Source organism: Orbicella faveolata, unplaced genomic scaffold (assembly GCF_042242905.1).
Source record: "Orbicella faveolata isolate gen_17 unplaced genomic scaffold, um_ofav_v1 contig_25, whole genome shotgun sequence".
Classification (NCBI taxonomy): Eukaryota; Metazoa; Cnidaria; class Anthozoa; order Scleractinia; family Merulinidae; genus Orbicella; species Orbicella faveolata.
Genome location: NW_028301553.1, coordinates 10,881,474 through 10,905,673, shown reverse-complemented (window position 1 = coordinate 10,905,673; position 24,200 = coordinate 10,881,474). Strand labels below are relative to the sequence as shown.

The 24,200-nt window shown below is 40.2% G+C and overlaps 1 protein-coding gene across 3 annotated transcripts; it reads right to left on the bottom strand.

The window, feature by feature from the left end:
* Nucleotides 1-757: 757 nt before the first annotated feature.
* On the bottom strand, nt 758-24,200 carry LOC110059434 (uncharacterized). Of its 3 annotated transcripts, none has more exons than XM_020766127.2 (13): nt 23,992-24,200; nt 14,437-17,598; nt 8,206-8,379; nt 7,774-7,947; nt 7,283-7,462; nt 6,932-7,036; nt 6,219-6,314; nt 5,552-5,713; nt 5,277-5,402; nt 4,188-4,272; nt 3,562-3,720; nt 2,999-3,076; nt 758-2,439 (listed from the first exon to the last, which is right to left on the bottom strand). In XM_020766127.2, exons 2-13 carry the CDS (start codon nt 17,524-17,526, stop codon nt 2,219-2,221), a joined length of 4,650 nt encoding a protein of 1,549 aa, XP_020621786.2. In that variant the 5' UTR covers nt 17,527-17,598; nt 23,992-24,200; the 3' UTR covers nt 758-2,218. The 3 variants fall into 3 exon arrangements, with proteins under 3 accessions (XP_020621786.2, XP_089149369.1, XP_020621787.2); XM_089293243.1 differs by lacking the exon at nt 23,992-24,200 and adding an exon at nt 18,337-18,855; XM_020766128.2 differs by lacking the exon at nt 23,992-24,200 and adding an exon at nt 17,712-18,177.

Here is a 24,200-nt window from a genome sequence, read left to right as displayed (position 1 = left end):
GTTAAAAACATGCTCGATACATCAGCTTACAGTTAGCATAATTCACCCAACGACTGTAAAATTCAGGTTTTAAGCACTGTATAACGGGTTTTGGGTGAGCTTCGAGTAACAGATAATGTCCAAGGGACTGTCCAAGGGGGGACAAATATTCGAGCATAATTTCGCGCCAAATGGAGGCCATTTTGTTTGCAATCCTTCAAATGTATTTTTTTGATTTTGTGTTTTTGGCCTTTTCCTTTGCTAGCTTGTTCCAGGCTCTCGGTAGCTGGAGACGAGCGAAAAAAAAAAAAAAAAAAGAGGGCGACCAAGAAAAAAAAAAAAAAAAAACGAGGGGGATTACAAACATTTGCCGACGGATTCACCTTCATCTCCCGATTCTTCACCTAAGACTGGAGAATATTACTATATCGATGGTGATACCGGCACGAAATACAAAATATAAACTAAAATAATACAAAGTTCAATGATTAACAATCAATATTGGGAGAAAATCGCTGCGTCAATACCCGAAACAGTCCACTGCATGTTGAGTATTGCCTGAGTGGCGGGTAGACTGGAATATCTGACTCTTGAGGTCATGACGTAATTATAGTGACGTGGCTTACGTCAACCCATCTGGGCCGACGCACGTTAGTACGCTCGTGATATCGATGATTAGTCTGCTGAGACTTATCATCAAAGTTTTTTTTTTTCTCTTATTAATACTTGGAACTGATCATAGGAAAAAGAAAGATTAAAAGTATTGAATCACACAGACGACCTTTGATATAAATTTAATACGTCCTTAATAAACACATCCTGTACAAACCCGTTCAGAATGAACAGTACACCATTTAAAATATCTTCAAAATGTCTCTCTAATTTTAAACACGAACTCATTTCTTTACGCATTTTCTCGCAAAGAACATTCATATTCCTTTATAATTAGGCATCACAATTTTCTTTAGTAACAACTGAACCGTCAACTGTATCTCAAATCTATTTCAGTTACGGCATTTAAATTCTAAAACGTGTTGCACGACTTCATTTTCAGTCTCTAGAACCTCGTCCTATTCTTTCAAGAACGAGAGGGTGGTTACATTCGGCTGCGTTATATCAAAAGAGCCTTCGTTCATCAATTCGCCATAAAATATAAAAATTTCAAGCTAACATCAATGTCACTACAATATTAAAGCGAAAAATATCCTAATACGAGGAGCAAATAATGATAAACCCTAGAACAGACACAAGTCTCACTCTTGTTTATGTGACGCGATGAAAACCAGTTTCACCATTACGTCATTTTATAAGTCTAATTTTGTTTCAAGTCAGGTCTCGCTATAAACTAATTCTGTTGATTACAGAATGAAATGATAAATTATTGTTGCAGACGAAGAGTATATCTATTTTCAAATAAAGAATGTCACTGGTTTCTCGGTGAAACATTTACAGGAAAACTAACAAAAGCAACGAAAAATAACGAGCACCTACCGACTTGTCTATATTTTGTCCGGCTAACTTGTAGCCGTGAATCTTGGCATATAAGGAAAAAAATATTTTTCTTTTCGAACGAGTTAAATAGTATTTCCATTTTGAGCCGCTAGCACAAGTTACAATATGATTTTTTTTCTGTTACATTCTAGTGCTGTAATGTAAACTCAAACTTACTTTAGTGTATAAAACTGCTATTAAAAAGAATTTCAACTGTTTGAATTTTATATAGTGGAGGTCATTTGTTAGAAATCCCCTCTGAGTTCTTGGGTTTAATGTTTGAGTGTGTTAATCTTCTGAATCGCATCACGAAGCAGGTTGTGGTTCCCGAACGTTTACTGACGAGAAAATGGGTGTCCCAAAAGTTCCTCTTTGGCGAGTTGAATCAAGCGGAGTAAGATGGGTGTCACGGAAACAAGCTGAGTTTCTGGCTCTGATCTTCCCCTTAAACCCTCTTCATAAATACGCGAGTCGACGCATTTTGTCAAAGCCTTGCTGAGTCACGTCATAACTTAGCCCAGGCAAGACGCAAATTGTAATAACAATCACTTGTCGCCACCAGTTGACGGCTTGTTGCTTAGCAACATCGCGCGCTCTGATCATGACTGGAAAAGCTGATTGCAGTCTCGCCTCCAAGCCTTTTCGGACTGGGTTGGGTTTGAACTTATGTCGTGGTGATGTTTTCCCCAGGCTATCTCAGAAATATCGAAGGAGAAACGTCTGGGACGAGACCGAGGATCCATCTCTGTTAAAAGACCGAGCTGATGCGTTTTTCTTTACTGCCCTTTTTTGAGCCTCGTAAACCAAAGCTTCTTCTAATGACAGACGATCTTCCGAACTCTTTGTCTTCATCATCTTGTTCCCTAAGGTCCGCACTTGATACTGGCTCTGGCAGCTGTAATGTGGGAGAAGGAGGTGCCTTGATTTCTGTGGTAGACTGAGTTTTCTGGAATGGCCTCTCTTTCTTTCCTGATAAAAAGGAAAAAAAAATAACTCAAGGAGCCATAGAGTGCGAGTAAATGTAAAGGCAAAGTCTGCAAGCCAAGTGGCCCATCAGGCCGGCGCTTATCGCCAGTTTCAGTAGCAGGAAGCGACTGGAACTATTTATACTCCCTTCTGGATGGGATGCTTAAGTCCATCGCACCAATATTTATACACCTGGGTGGGAGGGGTGGCGAGGGCGGAGGGGGTGGGGGAAGAGGCACTGTACGAGTTAAATGTCTTGCCCAAGAACACACCACAATGTTCCTGGCCAGGGTTCAAACCCGGACCGCTCAATCCGGAGAGCGGAGGCCAATTAAATTGAAGTAGTCGGAAAGTTCCCGATTTTTAATCTGCAATCATAACACAACACGACCGCTGACGAGTATGGCGAAAAAAAATGCATACTCCAGGTTGCTTAGCAATCTCCATGACGAAGATCGATCGTGGGCGCAGTGAAATCTCAAAGACGAGATTTCGTCGCAACGGGTACTTGTTCGAATATTAATGTAGTGAATAGCAACAGAACAAATTTTAACTGACTCACCATTGACTTTCTTGTGTTTGACGGATGCTTTTGCTGCTCGCATGGCGGCTTTTCTTGTGTTTTGTGATATAATGAGACCTGAAACACAGATACGATTTATTCTCAAGTATAAATTACGTTAAACTTGAACTTAGAGTTAGCATAGCCATTTTTGCGGCTCTACTTTTCCTCCAAACAATGTAAACACAGTTTGCGACTTCACAATGCCGTGACATACACCTCCGTAGGGGATGAAAAAAAATCCTATTTTTTCAATGCTATAAGAAATGAAATTTATACACGTATCTTCACGGCCGGCGAACATGGGTGATCTTTACAATATTTGATTTCTAACCCTAACCCTAAAACTAACCCTAACCTAACCCAATTCTCTGCCTAACCCTAAGTTAACGTTAAGGTACTAAGCTAGGCCTGAAACATTGCTTAGCCCTAAATACTAAATCTCCACTGCAATCCCCTGAATTAGTCTTTCCGTCGCTATAACGTTCGAGTAGAATTGTCACGCAACATATCAGGTTCCAGTCTCCTTTGTCACATCCTCGAGAGACTTTTTTTGTTTTTACCTGTTTTTGCATCTTCTTTGACTCTCCGCCTCTCGTCTTTAAACGCCTTCATCCACCTTTCTTTGTGAGCCGCTTTCTTGGTGAAGAATATGTACCACTTCTCTTTCTTGAAGTTGTAGATTTTCCACGCGTTGTTAAGAGGTGATCTATCGAGGGTTTCTTCAATAGAAACACAAAACGTCTTATTAGCAAAGCTTCCTTTGGAATCAGATGCAATCTCGTTTCCATGGTCCGCGCATTTTCGGTCTGTAGTGACCGAACGCTCGACGCTTAGGAAGAAACAATAAACCGGAACCCGAAGATCCCGGTCTGTTTATTGTGCGCATGCGTTCAAAGTCAATAACGGTTTCTCAACATGCGTAGAGAGAGTAACCGCTGTGCCTAGTGTTGGTTCAAATTCCCATTTCCCCCAGAGGTCTCAATTTCTTGGTGCTGACCAAAGGGATCGCGGCCTTTGGGAAAAAGATTTTTCGACTTGCGGTCATCATGTGTCTTACGCTCTAACGCAGAAGCTCTTTGAGCCTGTCACAAACTCTGTTGAAGGTTCAATTGCGTGACAAGCACAAAGCAGGTCTCCATGACGCTAATGTAAAGTAGGATTAGAAAACTTTTTAACCTAAACTTACCTTCTCCGTCTCTAAGCCAAATCACTGTGCAATCATCCATGTCTATTCTACCTTTGTATGTCAGGCCGTTCTTCTTTAAGATGTCCTAAATCCAAGAACAAAAAAAGCCCTTAGAGCAACTTTAAATTGCGAGCCTGCCGTAATCAAAACTAAATCATTTTTCAATGTCTAATCGCAACAAAGGTAAAAACACGTTAACATTCTTTTGAGATGGACGAAAGCAGAGGTTTTTTTGTTTTGCTTTTGATTGGTCTTGTGCATGTGTGTCTCGAATATATTTTTTCTTTTATCAATCACAAAGTGTAGCAAAGCAAAACAAAACCATTCCAGAAACCAATGTAATTACAAGAGCCAATCACAGCAAGCATTAGCAACACAACGGACCAATAGGAACTCGAAACAAATACACACACCGGGTAAGAATCGCGGGAAATCGTCAGTGATAGCGTTAACGTACGATTCGGTTTTTCATCATTGATTAAACAGGTGGCGTGAGTTTGTAAAACGATTTCTCAGCGAAGCAAAGTAAAAGTAATTGGAAGCAATCAATATTACTGAGTTATAGAGCGATTTTTATTTGGGTACAGTAAAGTAAATGGTTTTGCATCAACAACGCTACACATCTGGCATTAAAAACTCGCGCTACTCTGTCATCCAATCAGAAGTAAAACCACAACCAAACGTCACTCGTTCGCACACGTTTTCCCGCGCTTTGCGTCAGCTAGATGTATTTACTTCGAGTTTGATTGGTTCACTGTATTCTCTGTGTCCTTTGTGATTGGTCTGAGGGCCTACTTTGGTTTTGGCTTTGAGCCACTTAATTGAAAACCGCTTTATCGCGTAGGTGAGAACCATTTGGGGTTAGCTAGAGGAAGCAAACGTCTTGGCAAAGAAAGTCGTAGATGTCCGCTTGCAAGCTCAGGGTCTAATTGTCTACTTGTACTTTCAAGCAAACAAATTCCTACACGGTGTGCTTCGATCTCAATCTTCTCTTTAACGTTAACCATCGTTGTTTTTTTTCCCGTTTATCTTTCAACTCTTGGACATATTTTTCGAATTACTTACACTGTTATTTTAAAGCTCCCTTACCTTTTTACAATACACAAGTTGATGATCGAACAAAAACATGACGCGATCTTGCGAGCTTCCATTTGACGTCTTGATCACATCTCCTGAGTGAATCAGCTCCGAGCTTCTCTCTAACACGTCCTCTCCCTTCATGGAGGAAAAGAGAAAAGGTTACAAATATAACAGAATTCAAAAAAATAGCAATCTTCAGTGGTGTTAACTCAACTCCCCTCCCTTAACAAGTTCTGTTTCCCTCCGTCCCACCCCACTCTTCATAATGAGTAATTTCAACTCACCTCCCACCCCTCGATCGTACTTTGCCACTTGGCGATCTTGTTGATGCTTTCAACTTTTCGTTTGCGTTCGTTAATTAACGAAGCCACGTCTTTCATGGTTTCTAGTGCTTGCTTGACCGTCTGGAAATCTTTGTGAGCAGGGCTCGTGTGCTTCTTCAGCTCCTGGACGGAAGAAAGGGGAAAAATGAACTTTCGATCTCACAACATCCATGTTGAAAATGTAAAGTCCTTGAACCACACAAAAGGTAACAATGCCAAGGCAACAATAATACTGATTTAGTTTTATTCCCAAGTCCAGGAGCAGTTAATAGAGTCGGTGACAACTCCAGTTTTAGCCCTCTCCTAGATGGTACCCAAATCCATCAGAGGTTGTCCCATGCCCCTTCGCATCTCAAGCATTCTGTCGGGTTGTCCCGGCGGTTATCCGGTGTCCATCATTCTACAGCGTAAATAGCAGTATTGAAGAGCAGTTTAAAGTGTCTTGCCCAAGACACAACGGAATAACCTTGAATCCAGGGCTTGAATTCTGGGGATTCGACGCGCTACCAATTAGGCTGCAAACCCTGCAGAAACGACTTTATGCCACGTTTTATAAGGCAAAATCTAAATGTGCAAAAGAAAGCAAAGCCTTGAGAATAACGAACACACAAACAGTGACGAGACTTACCGCTAACTGCAAGGGATATTTACAGATCTTCTGCACCGGTGTCAGCAAGAATCCATCCAACGATATGCTTATCATGTCTCGAAGAAGACGGCACGCCTATGAAAATAACAAAAAATATTAAGCTCACATACGTCATTGATACTCATCCAAACATACCTTAAACTTATATTCTAAACTACAGTCGAACCTCTCCATAACGGCCACTTCGCGTACAGAGGAAAGTGGCCGTGGAAGACTGAGAGGTGGCCGTTATGGGGAAGTAGCGGTGAACCTGCAACATTTTTATTTTAATACAATGCTTATTCAACACGTAAATACGTAACACAGTCAAAATATATCGATAACACAGAAACTAAACAGAAGCAGAGACCAACGAAGCGCGGTATAGATCAATTTTCGTCACCTTTTATAATACAAGATGTAGTTTTGTATGCACTGTTAGTCAATCGTTGATTAACTGGCCGTTTTTAAGAGGTTGTTTAGGCAGTTGGAACGAGTTTTTGTGGCCGCTGCTGTTGTAGAGGGGTTAAAATTAGAGTGAATGTATGGACCGTCCGCCGGGACATTAAGAAGAGGTTGTTGTAAAGAGGTGGCCGGAAGTGGAGGTTTGACTGTATTGTTTATGTCTTTTGTATGAGCCAAGGCGAGACGCACGAGGCCTTTACGACAAGACAATTACGGTTCACTATTCTAAAGACAAAAGAGTGCCATACCTCAAAAAACTGCTTGTACTTGTTACTTGCACACAGGGTTTTAAGCTCAGCCATTGCATGCGGATGGTTGTTACAATACTCAGAGTAAATGTCGAAGCCTTGTTTCTGTAACGCGTAACAGACGAGACCAATTAGCTTCAAAAACTACTAGCTGCTGGTATAGTGGAGCAATGAGAAGGGATTGGAGCGGGAGGGGTGGGCAAAATACTTCGTAATGGTGTGAATTTTCTGCCCCCACCCCCCTTTGAAAAATTCCTATTCTAGCCTCTCTTTCGCCGCCTCCCGTAGACTTCTCGCACCCTTGACTTCCGGGTTTCCCTCTCCTAATATCATGATCGCAATAAAACTTACGTTATTAAGAAACACAGCGCCAATTTCAGATGCGTATGGGTCATCCTCCACAAAACACTCCTCGAGCTGCCTCAAGATTTCCTGGTGAAACAGATAAATCTGCTCGATGTTAGAGAATATCTTCGCAATCTGCTCCTCGGAAAACATGTCTGTTCTTTTGCGCGCTTGTTTCAGATAACCCTGTCAGAAGAATAGGAAAAACTTCACAATTAGGTCGAGATGGCCTAAACAATTACTCGTTTCCCTTCGTGTGCTGAATTCTTCGTCCCCTCTGTTTCGAGATACGTCTAAGAATTGTTAATCGCGGGTTCTCCCTTGACTAATTAACAAATAAGGATCTCGGTCACGCTTTTTTGACTCTAAAAAGTTGTTTCTCCAGTCATTTACCCACACTCGCTCCACAAACAGCTGATCGATTACATGTATGTAAGCTTTGCCGGCTTATGATAGTGGGAGGTCACTACATAATTGAAGCACTCTTTCCAGCTCACCTCGACCACATCTTCCAGGTTCTTGACGTAATCTCTCTCGGTACTGAGGATCTCTAGCACAACACGTGATCTGATGACGTCGTCAGACAGGAATCCCTCATTAGTTCCTTTTCTTGTCCGCACAGGAGGAGCAAGTTTCGTTTCGTCAGCGGCCAACGTCTGTGACACACGAACCTAAAGAATAGAAAAACGAAAGATTCGAACTACAATCGATTGAAGATTCTGGTGAAGGTGGGAGTACGTCACGAATCAATTATCCCAGCCATGTTAAGTTGGCGTGACACGACGACTTTCGTCACGCAATTCGAGAACTCGAATTACTTGAACATTTACATGGCTTGCAGAGTGGAGTGTTCTTCTCTAACTGTGACAAATTGGCGTGACGACGTTCGTCGCACCACTCCAGGAAAATCATCCTGTCTATCTACTCACCCGAACAAACGGCGCAGGAAACCAGCCGACCTGATCCCCGACTTGACCGAACCACCAATCACATGACGTCATGGTCAGCACAGTGATGATGTCACCCGCTTGGAAACTCAGCTCCTCCGGGTCCATGGTCACGTGGTCCCACAGCGCTTCTGCAAAGGCTTCTGGTACATCCATCTGCCACGTAAAACGGAAGTAAGAAAAGAGATTTTGAAGTGGGCACGTGCGCGTAAAAGAAGCGACTTGAAGTTGTCGGCTGATATTGGTCTGCAAGAAACTGGGCCTGATATTGCGTTGGTGGTGTGCGTGTGTGTTTGGCATTTCTGCATCGACTAAACTTTATTTCAGTATTTGCGCAAACTGTGACGCGAGCGAGTTTTTTTCCGTGAAATGCTCTTAAACGGTCGCCGAGATATAGATAACGCGCCACCCACAAATATTTCCACATAATAAATGTTCCTAGAAAATGCGTGTTTATGTTTACGTGCGCGCCTCTACGATTCGCACACAGGTTGTATCTTTATTTCAATTCTCGCCCCACAGAGTGAAAACCACTAATTAACAGGCTGGCTATTTGGAAGTATATTTTTAACATGTTATATTGGAAAGATTCCTCGCAAGGCAGAGTAATTAAAGGCCAACTTGAAGCCATTAAAATGAAACGACACCCCAGTAAACAACAAGGAAACTCCAGTGGCATATCAACGAACGATTGACAACTAAAGTCAAACCGCGACGCCTTTACCTCGTTGAATCACTTTGAAAAGAAAAATCTAAAAAACGTCTCTTGTCTCTCTAAACCTTGTCTATTGATTTAGATTAGAAAGGGTAAGTCCAGTGACTGTTTTGATCAAGCCTGGCCCTTTTACTAAATTCATCCAAGTTTTATAAAAGCGCCTATCAGTATGCGATGCATGTACAGTATCGTTAAGAACTAAACTTCACGAAAGGAAGAAACATCGACAAATATCCCGTTTCTGTTTGCACGGTTTACCGCGAAAATGTCCGAAAACAAAACGATAGAAACAAACATGCCTTTGTAGTACATTCGTTGGATTTTTGACAAACAGAAAGGCACGCTTTCGGAGAGGCAGCTTAAAGTAGTCTTGTTTTCTCAAGAATGAACTCAGTATAGATCGCCAGATATATAAGTAGAGCGAATGAGAAAGTAGAATCACCGTGTTCTTAGCAATACCTGGACGCTCAGCACTGCTCTAGTTTCAAAATTGAAATTCTTCTTACAGATTTCAGTACATTTCCAGTAGTTTAGTTGGGAGAATTTACATTAACGACTGCTTTTCCTTTGTGATCTATATCTTATTATTCTCGCGAACTCTAAAACCCGACTTCGAAAAGATTCTTTTGGAAAATTTACATGCTAATTGCATCGCTCAAATGATAACATTTTAATTAACAGTTATTATAATCATATTAATGCAGCAAAGACCATTTACCGACAAAACACCCCACAATGAAACGTAATCCCGAAGACACAGTAACATTCTACGATGTTTGCAAACACAGGGCATAAATTTAAATTCAAACAAAAGGCGTACATAAACAAAGAACACAAACACATTTCTGTGGTTCGGCACTTTCAAAAAATAACTTTCCCACGGATATTAAATAAAAGTTAATGGATAATGAATTAAATACTCAAAGTGCTCTAATGACAAATAATGACGTTCTCAAAATCACCGCGCGAATCTCAACGATATGAACGTTTTACCGAAAACAGAAAACTTTTCGGCTGGTTAAACGCGAATACAAGGAGAATTTGATCGGTTTAGCTTTGTGCTATTTTAAAATGTCTATTTATATTTCCACCAAGTCTATATTAAGTTGTTTTGTTTACACACCAATTTGGACGCCGGTAAGCATTTAGCACCCAAAAATAAATGTGTTTTTACTGTATCGATATTTGAAAGCTAATAGCCGGAGTCTGGCGAGACCGAATCTGGTACAATTTAAGTGTAGATTTAGAAAACGAGGGTACAAGCCGAAAATGAACCCGAGCGCGCGACGTGTTCATCGTTCAGTCGCTCACATTTCTGAGCGCATGAGATTTTGCGGTTTAAATCCACGATGAAATGATTAGAACCACGACCTCAATTAAAACTTGGACTTTTATAAATGACGATGTTGTACAGCAAGGAAGAGAGCAATTTAATTTTATATGACTGACGAGCTGTGATGAATTCAGACATCCACGAATACTTCTGAAGTTTAATATGATCTCTGTTTCTATAACTGACATCCTTTTGAATTTTTTGAGTGCGTCATTTTCACCGTGAAATATAAGACAAGACAACACCATCAAGGTGGTAGCAAAAGCGTTCGCAAACATCTGTAGTTTACATCAGTGAAAGCACGAAACTTGCTAATGAACTGTTTATAGTTTCATTATCGACTGCATTGAAATAATAAACAAAGAAAGATTCTTGCATGTATCGGTAGTCATGATTCATAGGATAACCATATCTCGACCTGGAAGGTAATATTTTCTAGTTATCGACTGATAAGCACTAAGCGTGCAAATAGGGGTACGTAAATGATCAATGTCAGACCTGGATTAGCTCAAAGACCAATACATTAAAAATAACTGCGATTGGACGGATGATACGAGAATTATCTTACCTCGTAAGCTTATTGTGCAATCTAGTAACAGCAACGAATTCAGATACTACAGATATAATCAGATATCAGAGCGGCCATGTTCTGCTTCCAACCTGTGTGATTTCTTGTGGGAGGGCGATGGAGCGAGTTACGTTTTTAGACAACAGTTCAACACAATCCGTAAACACTGGTACTAATGACTTTTTAAATTGTGAAATTGACTAGAACAGCAGCTTCATTCGCTATCGATTCCATGAATCTAAATTAATTCCAAACTGCTCAAAAAACTGGCTGCATGGTTCTGGGAGTTCAGCACTGAAACTCGATCTATCCATAGCCCAGTTTGTTTGCTTGGTCTGACGAAATCCCTGACAGCACGTCAAGCATGCTAATTTAGCTGTAGCATTTTCCATGCCTCGGGCTGTCAAAAATCTGCCGGTGCAATGTCAGAAAGCAGCACATCTTCGGGTATCTAAAGTTGATAGAAAGACCTAAAGTCGCATGTTAAAAAAGTTTACCTTATAGATTTTGCTCTTGCTTTTCACGTTCTCGATCTGCAATGGTCATTCAGGCTTATTAATTAAAATTTTATTTGACCTTTTTCTATACCTCTGTGAACGCAAATCCAAATGAAAACACTACTTTGCTATTATTTTACGCGACTTAATTCCTGCATTCCGGAGCAACAATCGATAACTCTGCGAAGTAGATTACTAAACAAAGCTAAATAACCCTCTTGAGGATTAGAAGATCAAGTAAATTTTTCATTCAAATAAAAAGTGGATTATCACGTTAAATTCTTAAAGTTGGTCGGTCAACGTCAAAAGAGGCGAAAATGCAATTATTTGCAAGTATGTTAAAGGGGCTACGTCACGGTTTACGTATCTTGAAAAGTTTAGCCTAAAGTTTTGAAGTTCGTCGTTTGTAATCCGTGTCAATCTTCTCAATCCTTTGTGTTTTACCATTATCTCTTTGGTGTTTTTTTTTCTTTTTTTTATCTTAGTAAACTCCTATTTTCAGGTTTCCTTCAATTTGAAGGGAATTTTGTACTCGCCAAAAAAGCTCACTCAAAATGCCGTGACTGAGCCCCTTTGACTATAAAGACTGATCACACATTTTATTTCTGATAACATCTACATTTGCAACATCAGTATGCTGCAAATATTTCTTTTTCTTTTTTTTCTAAAAACAAATATCATTTCTGGCCACATGCGTTTGATTTTAATATCTTGCAATTTTTATTCATTGATATTTACTGAGTCAAAAATGATGGGGGGTGCAGGAAAGGGTGGTAGGGGTAGGGTGAGACTATGAAGTAGTGTGGATGTGGCAAAGGAAGGTGGATAAAGAAAGGAAATCACAGATGTTATTAGAAGTATACTGCTGATTTATTTTAACAAATACATGTAACTTGGAACTACAATCCTGATCAAAAGTCTTGGGACACTTTGCACTTTTGCCAACATATGGTCGTTCTGTCTACCTCTACCTCCCCACCCCCAATGCAATGTTGATGTTGTTTCATCCAAAGTAGACCCACAAGTCCACCATTGCTTTGGGGGGATGGGGGTTCCCAAAATTGAATAATGACTTCCCACTGAAAAATAATGTGTCATCAGGTTGGCATTTTGTCCCAAGGACTTTTGGCCAGGATTGTAGCTAGTAATGGAAGTTCATGTGGGGTGGCCTGTGAATCTGTTAACACTCAGCAGCACTGTGAAGACTGTGAACAGTGACAGGTAGCTGCGTTTTTTCTCCTTTAGAGCATCATAACAATAAAACACCCAGCTGCATGACATTCTCAAATTAAATCTTTCCCTGTGTTAATCTAAATATGTAAGCCTACATGTACAGTAGCCAGACATAAATTCTTATGGACACAGTCTCAGAAAAGGGAAAACTATTTCTTTCATACTTGACTATTACTTTTCGAATATCATGTTCATTATTATTATTATTATTTTTAATGTAGCTGTTACAGGGTCTTAAATAAAGAAATAACTTCATTATGTGTTTTTGTTTTTTTGTGTGTGTGTTACTGAAGCAAGTGCCTTGGTTGGCCTGTTAGTGGCTACAGTCTGTGAGGCCCTGTTGTTTGCAAGTTGTTAAAGAATGGTAAAAACATTTTTAAGGCAATGGAAAGGGGCAAAAGCTTGCAATCTGACCAACGCCCACATACACACTACTAGAAACAGATTTTATAGAGCTTGAATGACTAACAGAATTTATAGTTATCCACCCCACCCCCATTCCCCGCCAAAGGATTCTAGTGTAACATTAAGGTCACATAACCCTCACCTTCCCCGCACCCCATTTTGTTTTTGTTGGGCTCCCTTAGAAGATTCTGTCACCGATTTGAACTCCTTGATGGAGAGAGCTCGACATGCATGAACTATGTCACAGAAAACAGATGACGACAAATAGTTTTAATGACCAATGGATTCCATGGAACACTGTAAATCTGGTTGTAAACCATCAGTATGGCAACACTTCCACAGCCTTGTAATAACCAAAAATGATTGAAATCCAATTTCTCCTTTTAAAAGAAAATACACTGACAAGTAGAAAGCTAATGACAATATAAGAAAATTATCAACCAGGAGATATTGCCTTAGACAGTACCATCACATTCAGAGCTAACATTGAAAGAAATGTGTGCCAATAACCGAGGTGAATTGAACATTTTATTTAACTGTAAGTCACTCTAGATCTCGTTTAGTTGGGAAAACCCTTCTCTCAGTCATCAAATCAAACATGTTTATCTAAACTTGTTATTGTAATAATTTCGCACACTTTTCTTTATAATATTTTTTTTCTCTTCTTCCTGCTATCGTACTCTTCAATTAACATTTTCCAGTATTTATATTATATACATGTACGCCCTTAATGCACATATTGTACATAACACACTAATAAAGGCAGATATTTTTGCTGAAATTTCTGCTGAAATTTCCGCTGAATTCCTTTGAAATTAATTGTTATCTTCCTTCTGTCCGAACCTTTCGGAAACTTCAAGACTTTTCATTATAGACAAACAGGTGAAGCAGCATTTGAAGAGTCTCTCAAGACATTTGCTAGATTCTAAAGACGTTAAATTTGTCTTGAAAAGCCCTAGAAAATCGAGATCTAGCTGTTTCGTATGGGCAGCTACCTGCACATGTCTAAGCCCGAAATATAAATTTCACTGGCAATTTGGTGAAACATTTAATAAAATACGTATGTACATGTACTAAATAAGTTTATGATATATGGCATAATAAAAATAAATGTCATAAATATAAATAGATTTTGAGACAATATCACTAAGCTGATGAATCTGGCTATTCTCATCATCTGTCTGGTCCAGAAAGCATTCATGTTGCAAAGGGGAAATAGATTCTGAAAGAAGTTAGAAATTTTGTCTTGCTTCCCGTTTTCATTGAAAAGACATTTGGAAATATGTATGTAGGGAAGTCTGTATTTTAGCCCAGTGGCCAATCATCATGTATGCAGGCAATAAAATTATCATTTATTTTATTTTGAGGGATAATTACCCTAATTTGAAGATACTATTCTCATTTACCTTCATTTAGGTTCCACTTGAGCCATTAATAGAATAAATAAAATTAATGTTCCTACCTCACCGTCCACATCATCGTCATCATCGTCATCACTGTTCTCTGCTGATTTGCTAGGCCACTCCATTTCTGAGACTGAAGCACGTTCTTCTGGGATGGGTGAGGCCTGGCGGATATCAGCGATACCGAAAAGCCCAGGCACACTGCGTGAACGGCCCAAGCTCTTATCCAAGACACCAGGGATGGAAAGTTCTGACATGATAGAGAAAGTGCTTCCAAGCTCATTTTCTGTGAATGATGACGAGGAGTTGAGAGATTGCAGTGAACTGTTGCAACTGTCTAACTGGCTTTCGGCACTGTGGGATCTATGCAATAGATGTGGAAGCTCAAGGAAAGTTCTGTCACTATAACCACCATATGAATGACGCTTGCTCTTGTCAATCATACCATTAAACTCATTGTCGACAAAAGATAGAGAAGCAGTATGCTTCATTCTAGTTTTCCTAATTATGCTTTTCTTCTTTCTGAGGATGACCGCTGCTGTGCATGGCGGCAGCTCCTCAAGACTCTGAATGCGTGGTCTGACATAAGGTGGGCTGGTGCATGTTGAACTGTCATCGCCATCCTTATCCAATTGTGAGCAAGATGCAGAACGGTTCTCTGTCTGTAATACCCGATGTAATGGTGACTTAGATGGTATTATTGCACTACATGAACGCTGCCTTTCCTCGGGAGATGCTGGACTCAAGTTAGACTTAACGATACCTCCATGTTTGGAACAATTTGAAAGGCCATTGGAAAGCATTGGATTGTTTATCTTTCCACCTCTGTCAATACTTGCATTGTTTTCAAAGCTGTGTTCCACATGTAAACTACTGGATGAAAAACTATCACTGCTTTCTGAGAGTTTTGGTGACAAATGTTGAGAATGCAATTTTCTAATGTCTGGGAAACTGCTATGCATTGTTTCAACAGGCAATGCACTTTCTCTGGGCGAGCAAGGTAAACTATTCACTTTGAGGTTTCTAGCCAATCCCTGACCGCTATTGCAAATCTCGCCTAAGCCGCAGGTGATTAACTGCGCTGAGATATGATCACGCAACTTTTGTTCGCTCAATACACCGGGATTTACTTCTCGTGACGACGGATCAGGAAATACGGGCGAACATCGCCTCAACTCAGTATCTGTCAACTTGTTTCTTGTTTCCTTACAAGATAAACAATCTCCTTGTTTCGATGAGTCGTTGTGCCCTGTTTGTCCAAAGGTCGAAGAACAACACTTTTCTTCGCAAACTTTTTCTTCTTTGTTTACATTTTCATTCGGTAAACGTTCTGTGTTTTCACAAGTACATTTTCCTTCGTTAGATCGGTTTTCTTTGCTTTGATTTCCACTACTGTTCCAGTCAGCTGTTGATTTAAGATCGGAAAAATTTTGCGTATAATTATTTCCTTGAAGGGCATCAATCATATGTTCACTAATTCCAAGCGCTTCACTTCCCTCGTACAATGAATTAGAGTTGTCTTTTGTAAGCTCATTAACCGGGCTGACGTCTTTGGCGAGATAATTTAATCGCCCATTTTCAAGTTCTCGTTCAAAACTTTCCAGATAGTCTGTCTGCTCAATGATCGGGTCCTCTTCGCCATCATACGACTTGACGTGGAGAGTTTTACCATTTCTCTTGATCGATCGAAGGATGACTGATTTGAACTTAACATCTTTCGAATTGAATTTTCGCGGGTTTTGCGTTCCATAGGACAGGTTGTTCCCCATATCTGATTTTAAAATGTCAGTGCATTCGACGGTTTCTGAAGACGAATTTCCCTTCTCTGAAAAGTTGAACTGATCCTCATCGCTGTTACCTTCCAATTGACTCCTGCTCTCAACTTTTACAATATCCGTTTTCAATTCATGGAATATTGGCGATCCAATATTTGATGAGCTTTTATCAGTAGAAAATGACAAAATAGGTGGAGCCGACCGTCTCTTCCATGCGTCAGAACTCTTTTCGGCAACGTCGGTGATATTTGGCGTTGTTGCGGGTTCAACACCATTTTTTCGAGCACCACTTGAACGCGTGTACGAGTCAAGCACTTGTGCTGTGCGTGAAGCCGAACATCCTGTCAATTTTTGATAATATTCGGGTCCCGTATCGATTGTTACCGAGCCAGAGGACCCTGGATTAAATTCTACCGTAAGTGACCTCTCGAAACACCCGCGATTTTCGCGGTATTCTTCTACCCGGATGCTCGGTGGAATCGCTGCCAGTGTTCTAGATTTTTCCATCAGAGAGTCGTTGCAAGGATCCAGTGAATTGTCCAAGGAAAACGATCTCGCGAGGTAATTTTTCGGAAAAATCAAGGATTTTTTTGACCGTTTCAAGGAGTAATACTTGCTACCACTGAAGCGAGAATCGTTATCACCAAACGAATCAATCGACGAGGAGCTGACAACAGTATCTGTTACCAAACCATCAAAATCAGCACTGTTAGTAGCTGTTGAAAAATCTTTCGCATCCGCAAATGACGAATTTTTCCCACGGTTATTTTTGTCCTTTGAATTGCTGGAACGCTTGAATAAATTCGTCAGTATACTCAAGCTCTTAGACTTCGAGAGTGATGTCCTTTCCGTGTTTGTGTTAGCTCTGTGTCGTTTAGATTTGTGTGATTTTTTCTGCCGGGCTGATCCAACTTGACTGTAAACTGCCAACTCACTGACGTGTGCAGGCCTCGAAGTCGACTCCGCGGCATTTTTTTCGCTCTGATTGTTATTGCCGTTTGTTTTGCTTTGCTCAGATTTCCGCTTATCAAAACCATAGCTGTCAAGTGATGTTTTTCCATTCACGTAATGCGAGTGTGAAGTTGTTTTCTTGCCATTTAGCTGTTTGGTTGGCGCGCCGTTGTGTTTTTCTCTCCTCACGTGCTTGTCGGATCGATTCGCAAGATTTTCGTGATCGTTTTCGAGAACACCACAATGCTCTCCGTCAACACAGGAGGCTGATTGCGGTGAATTTCTCCTTTTTAACCGCACTGAACGCCTCAAAGAACTTTGAAACCTCTGGAGTCGCGATTTCCATCGTTTCGGGAGCTCGGGCAGCGCCATGTTTATATTTTCAGCGTCTGCTTGCGGCGATGACATTGCCTCGGTTTTCATCGAGAGTTTATCATTTATTCATCCAGTTCCTCTTCCTTCAGACTTCTCAAAGGCAGCACTTAACCACAGTTCCTGCGTAAACAAACGTCAAAGTTTACAATGATATCTGTAAATGTCGATGTAATGAAAGGTCGATCTGAAAGTAAACGCTGTCGGCTTTTACTCTCGGTTTGAAATCCGCTCACCAGCTTCCGCTGTAACAGTCTTGTCAATTTCATTTACTCCTGCATTATTTAAACGTAAACATATCATCGCCCGAGCAACAAGTAATTCTACGTTCACGCATTTTCTTTGCAGTGTATTTCCACATAAAGCCGGACGAATAATTATTATCGATTTTATGACTGACAACTTCAATCATGTCAAAATATACTTCGGTGAGGCCATCGCTGCAAGGCAAATTCACATCCGGTGTAGGTTACAGAAGTTTTTTGATGGCTTCCAGCTCCTTGGGTAAGTTCGACTCAACGACACTCGTTAGTTCTAGTCAAATCTTTATCGATCACAATTTTTGCAGAGGTGGATTAAGTAATTTTCAAACGCGGTGTGCTCGTCTTTTCTCGCGGATAATAAATCTTGTAACCTTTGCAAATTTGCATTCCATGGGCCACTGAAAACAAAAAGCAATTACCACAAAGAACATGCATCGCAATTGGTTCTACCGAGTTGTAAATAAAACAACGATTAGCAAGGGTCCTGTAGCATGGATGCCAATTGGAACACGAGATCGCTAAATAATGTAAAGTAAACAAACAGGCGGAAAGTGAAATCATCATCATTAAAATAATTGTATGTTTGTTAAGAGCTTACAGAAGCTTGTGATTTCGTCGCCAGTTTCCTTTCTCACTGGAAGTTCAAGTTTACGGCAGATCAGTTTCAGACAAAGATCACCTGAAGCAGTTTTCAGCGAACAAAGCGAGTTGTAAATGGATTGTTTTCGCGAACAAATTGAACACATGACATCAGAGGTCAATTGATCTCGCCTCCAATAAAGCACGCTGTGAGTCACACAGACGCCCTGGGGATATTTTGAATATGACCAATTGAGCGACCCACTGACAAATCATCCAATTTGCCTTGGTAACAGTTATTCGCGATGACAAACAAAAATCGTTCGATGAGAAACGTTATCAAGCGATCGCTAAACTCTAATTCTCACGCGTCGCCAGACGAGGAGTTCTTAGCACGAAAAAAAGAGAAAAAAAGAAAAAGAAAACGGGAAGAACTGAGCGGGAAAGCGCGAGGGAGAACATTACTCTCGTTTACAAAAATGAGCAATTTACTAGAAACTATAAAAAAAAAAAAAAAAAGCTGAGGAACATGAAAAGAAAAAAGGCATTTACAGAATCCTTTCTTTTAGCTCAACTAAACCGTTGCAGAGATCAGTCCGAATGTTTCAGATTGACTAGCCTGCAGAACAGGCGGATTAGCGTTTTTCGTCTCGCGCTTCGCGCTCGTGGTCGCGCTCCGCGTTCGTGCATCGCGTTTTGTTCTCTGTCCCACTAATCCGCCTGTTGTGCTGCAGGCTACAGATGTACTGAGTTCTTGCATGATTCCTTCGCATCATGTCAGTACGTGACGCATTTTGAGCCAACAATACAGACGTGACATAGGCGAAAAAGCACGCTCTTAGAACTGTTGTATATGCTCACTGGCCGTATCCCTCCATCGGATGTGAAGTCATAACGCAAGGAGTCGATAATGACCGAGAACTATAAGTTCGGCTTCATTTGTTTTTCATAGTTCAAGTATAGAGTGTAGCCTCCCACGTAGACGCTAGATGGTCACGTCACGCAATCTTCCTACCTCCCTTCCTCGAGACGACCCCAAAGAGCGTTTGCGTGGGAGGCTACCATAGAGTCTGAATTATCACTTTTTTGTCGCTTACATCTGCAGTACAAGCATAAGTAACTAAGAGCTAGCCGAAATCAGGGTTGATTTACTGAAAGGAGCTCGGCTCTCCCTTTTTGGCCACGTGACATCCTAATGGAGCAAGAACCGTTCGTCATACAGGGTCACCCTTTTTCCCCTATCAATCTCTATGGCATCCATTTACTTTTGCACCTCTGGATCCACCACTGTAGAGGAAATTTCTTACTTTTCAAACTCCAACGCAATAGTTCTGATTGTTACAGTTTGAAGTAAGATTTCCTTTACAATTCAAAAACAATTCAAAACTTGGACTGACTTATTACAGTAAAAACTTCGAAATTGCATTTTGTCCCAAAGTCAGATACGACAGAATTTTTCCTTCAGCAGGTTTATTCACTTGAAACCAGTTACACTGTTGCCAAGTTTTGATTGGTGCGATGGATCCTTTGCCGAAACTGACACGTGACAAAGTCGATCGTCAGTATTAAAAGCGCCAAAACAAAGTTGCCAATTTTTGAGACCACTTTCCATATAAATAGTCTATTTCCTAAAATTTTATGTATGAAATTTTCATCCTTCCACCTAAAAGCATCCATGTAAAAAGTCCAGTCACCGGTCCCAAATTTAGCAGCCTCATCTAATTCTCTAGCTCTTCACACTCCCTTTAGAGGTCTTTGGAAACCATTTCAAGCAATTATCTTTTATCGATGCAACCCAACAGCCCATACAAGCGAGCGGACGATTACCCGTTTTTAAAATTTTGAAAACTTGCCACAACAGCTTTAAACTTGGATAGCGTCCAAATTAACAAGTCATTTTGACAGTTCGCATTCAATATTAACAGGTGGCACAACTACTTCCAATTTGGAAATAAATGATTCACTTTAAAATTCCTCAGACGGACAATTTGGCACCTGGCAATCCTCGAGATTTGTCTATTCATGATTATCCATTTACTCCCAGATCTAACACAGCAGTAGTCCTTTTACTATAGATCGTTTGGCAGGCGACGGGGTAGTGTGTCCACAAACGTTTGTTTCTTGGTTATTTGTTGTTGTTGTTGTTGTTTGCTTTTTTCCTTCTGCAAGCGTTTATATTTATCCTTCCCCTTGGGTTTTGGCTCGTTCTTATCCCCCGGCTCCCGCGGTTAATATCTTGCTTGCGATCTGGACGAACGCTAGACAAAATAGAGGGTTTGTGGACAAACTAGCGATGGAGTAAAAACACAAGCCCCTACGTTATGTTCGCTCCGTAAAAGGTACTCCAAGAAACAGGACAACATAGTCTACTTTTAAAATCTCCTTACATAAAGTAATTCTACAACCACAAAAAGACAACTTAATCTGGATTCAAAGTGAGTATATCTCAGTCAACTGAGGCCATTTCAACGGCAGACGCCATATATATCAATGAAATATTGCTATGTCTAAGCCGTATGCATGCTAGACCAAGACACGCATGACTCGACAAAACTGGCCTGATATTCGCAGAGAATTGCCAGTGTAGTACAAAACATATACCGGCCTTATAGTGTATAATTACTTTCATATAAAAAAATCGATTTTAGGCCATGCATCCCAATTAATATATTAGCTATCACAATACAGAGAGGAAAGTGGGTCGTCCATATGTGAGGCTCCCTATCATTTCAAAAGGTGTTTACGCCTTTTAAGATGGCGACTGTAATGTCAGAGCTACTTAGGGTGTGTTTAGAAATGAAAAGTAATTGCAGGCAAATAATAAGCAAGTTTTTTCAGCTTTTTCTAATGTTGGGTCACTTCGGCGAGGACTATAGAGCCATTTTATTTGCATGGCAATAGGCTCAAACAGAAGTACCTTCTGAGATGAAAGAAAAATCGTATTGCTGAAAGTGAATTGACCATTGAGATTAGAAGAGTCGGTTTACGTCAACCACTTTGCAAACTTGTAGATGTGCGATGATGACGCAGGTATTTGAAAGTTATGTCAACCAAGGCTCAATTTGTTTGAAATCGAAATATGTTCTTTATAACAGGTCTCTCTCACGGACATGTCAGGTTTCTGAAAATGAACGCTGGCCGCATAAAATCTTTAAATGGTCAATCTTTTTCCGAAATATAACTTTGGTCGACTTTTGTCCACCGGTTCTTGAAGACACCGGGACTAGCGATCAGTAACGTGTCTGTCATTCAATGAGTCAATCACGGTAATTTGTCTCAGTAATACAGGCCCCACTGCGTAATGATCAAATTTAAAATGAGCTTGCTCGGTAACTTTAATATAGGATGCTTTAAGAAGGCCTCTCAGGGTTTTCCGGGAGTGCATTTTACTTCAAATTTTCTCTTTGAGAAAGGCAAAGCGTTTTGTCAGCAATCTAAGAACTGTTTCTTCTCTTCGCTTCCTTATCCTTGGTGATTTTGTCACCTTATAGCTAAAAACGTTATGTTTCCAGTGTTTCTTTAATAATCTTTAGACAGTAAAGCGTTTAGCGTGAAATAGAAGGAGTAACGTTATTCGACGTTTCGATGTATTCTTGATAATGATGTTGGATACATCGGAACGTCGAGTAACGTTACTCCTTATATTTCTTGTTAGATGCTTTAACAAGCAAATGACCATTCGATCTAAGAAAGCCTTTGACAAACAAAACAACAAGGTTTAACGTACCAACGATCAAATAAAACAATTTGTAAAAATAAGCATGAAAATTAACAAACGTCAGTTTGAATAAAAACGTCAAAGACAACACACTTGAAAAAGAGTTTTTCTTCTTAATAGGAAAACCTCAACAAAGACCTCATTGCAGTAATGTTGTAGTGTGGCCAAATAAATAAATAAATAACAACTGAATAAATAAAAAGAAATAAATCAAATGAAAAGGGCATAATAATGTTGAAACTCTGCGTATTAGCTAAGTGGAAGGGAACCCAATTAGGAATATCCAAGTACGACAACGAAACAAAAATTTATATCTCGATGTGTATACATGGCGAAATATCAATCTAACGGATGACAAGCTGATCTTGTCGATTCAGTTACTTTTTGTACAGACCGGTAGCTCGGCAGAGTTTCCTGCACAAAATCAAACTTCAAAGAGAAAATCTGACTCACGGACATTTGATGTAACTTCAGCGTTGACGTCGCGTGCTCACGTGTCTTAGCGTAACATCTTAAAATTAATTTTGTTTGACAGCCATTGTGTAGTTACCGATACTGACCATCGCTCTTGAATACCAACAGATCACTCTTCTCGAGATTTCAAGCATTATTATTCGCATTGCATGCCTTTTGTGAGTAAATTACACACCAAACAGCCAATATACTGTATATAGTGTTTGTATCGATACATTTGGTGTAAATTGAAAGTTTCCAGTTCAAGCCGGCGTGGCCGTAGCCGCCAACTACAAAAAACAAAACAAAACAAAACAACACAAAAAATCGTGGGCGCGGGAAGGCTATGATGTGATGTCCTAATCCCTAATCTCTTCTCTACCCTGCTGTGCACTCACGGATAATGATCTTAGACGAAAGATATCCTAACGTTCTCCGCAGGGATTCATTGGTTACACTGCTAGTCTACTTGTCCAGCTAGGTAGCATTAAACACAACCTTCGTCTGCTTTGAATCGCTTTGATCGGATTGACGATAACAGTTAATGGTTTTATGTACAATTAGAGAGCAATATGTTTAATAAGTGGTGGCGACCATCAACGACCAGCTAACATGTAAATAAGATAAAATCTTGCTTATCTATAACCTGAGTGGATAGTCGTCCGCCGGAACTTCATACAGGCGCCGCCCTGGTGACTGAAATCCCAGGGACGGTTGTACCCTGAGGCTATGGTCATGCCAGCCTACAAATGCCCCCTTTTCGTGGGTAATTGTTGAGGCACCAAACTGATAAATGGAATTAAAATATGCTGGAAAGCAAACTTCAGCATGACTTCCGAGTGCCCTTGCTGTTTTAATTTCTCCTTAACCAAAACCCGCTGTCGATTTCTTTTTTGCTCAAAGAATGCAACTCGTGAAATGTCTCCAAACTTCCGGATTTAAACCCTATTAGTTTTGCCAAAAATTTTACCACAAGATATCCGTTTGTCAAGATATCAACTTCGCCAAATTGTGTCCAAGAAACTGGATGAAAGATCAGGCTCTTTGTTTTCATAAGCTATGAATAGACGTGACGTAACTTGCACGCAAACTGCGGAAACAGTCATCTTCTTCATGTTACTATTTCACGATTTGTCTTCATAAGTGATCTTCTCGTCGTAGCACATAACAGATAATATCTAAATACCTATTATGGATCGAAAATATTACCCGCGACGATTATTAATCATGAAAATACAATAAAGTCTCAAGCCCGCACTCGGCTCGACGGTACAATGGCGGTGACCAGAATTTGATCTCAAAGGGCTATAGACTTCTCATCAATTTGATATAATTTATATTAATACCTGAAATCATTGAGTAATTGATATTATTACGTAACTAGAGAAACTCTCCCACATAAAGTACGAAATAAAGTAATTTTAGGCAAGGTGAAAGCGCTGTGAAATTTCAAAAAGAGAAACTAGATTTAAATGACCGATTCTATCATGCATAAGTTATTACCTTTTTCAGTGATCGTGACCTCTTAGTCGGCGCAACTTTCAAGGATTACAGATTCTTTCGAACAGGCCTTGACTGCCCAAACACAAATTAGTCCCTGTGTCTTTTGAATATTCGCTACACGCTTCACAAGCCATATCTAAAGGCGTATACCACTAACTCTTTCGATACGAAAGAATTTTCGGTGTAAGACCGGAATTCAAATCTTCTTA

Bases quoted from the DNA above. Each gene is read 5' to 3' on its own strand.
- LOC110059434 (XM_020766127.2), bottom strand. From the start codon at position 17,526: ATGAAAACCGAGGCAATGTCATCGCCGCAAGCAGACGCTGAAAATATA. The intron at 8,380-14,436 runs GTAGGAACATTA...TTTACGTGGCAG, and splicing joins ACGATGATGTGGACGGTGAG to ATGGATGTACCAGAAGCCTT. The intron at 4,273-5,276 runs GTAAGGGAGCTT...TCTTGGATTTAG, and splicing joins AACTTGTGTATTGTAAAAAG to GACATCTTAAAGAAGAACGG.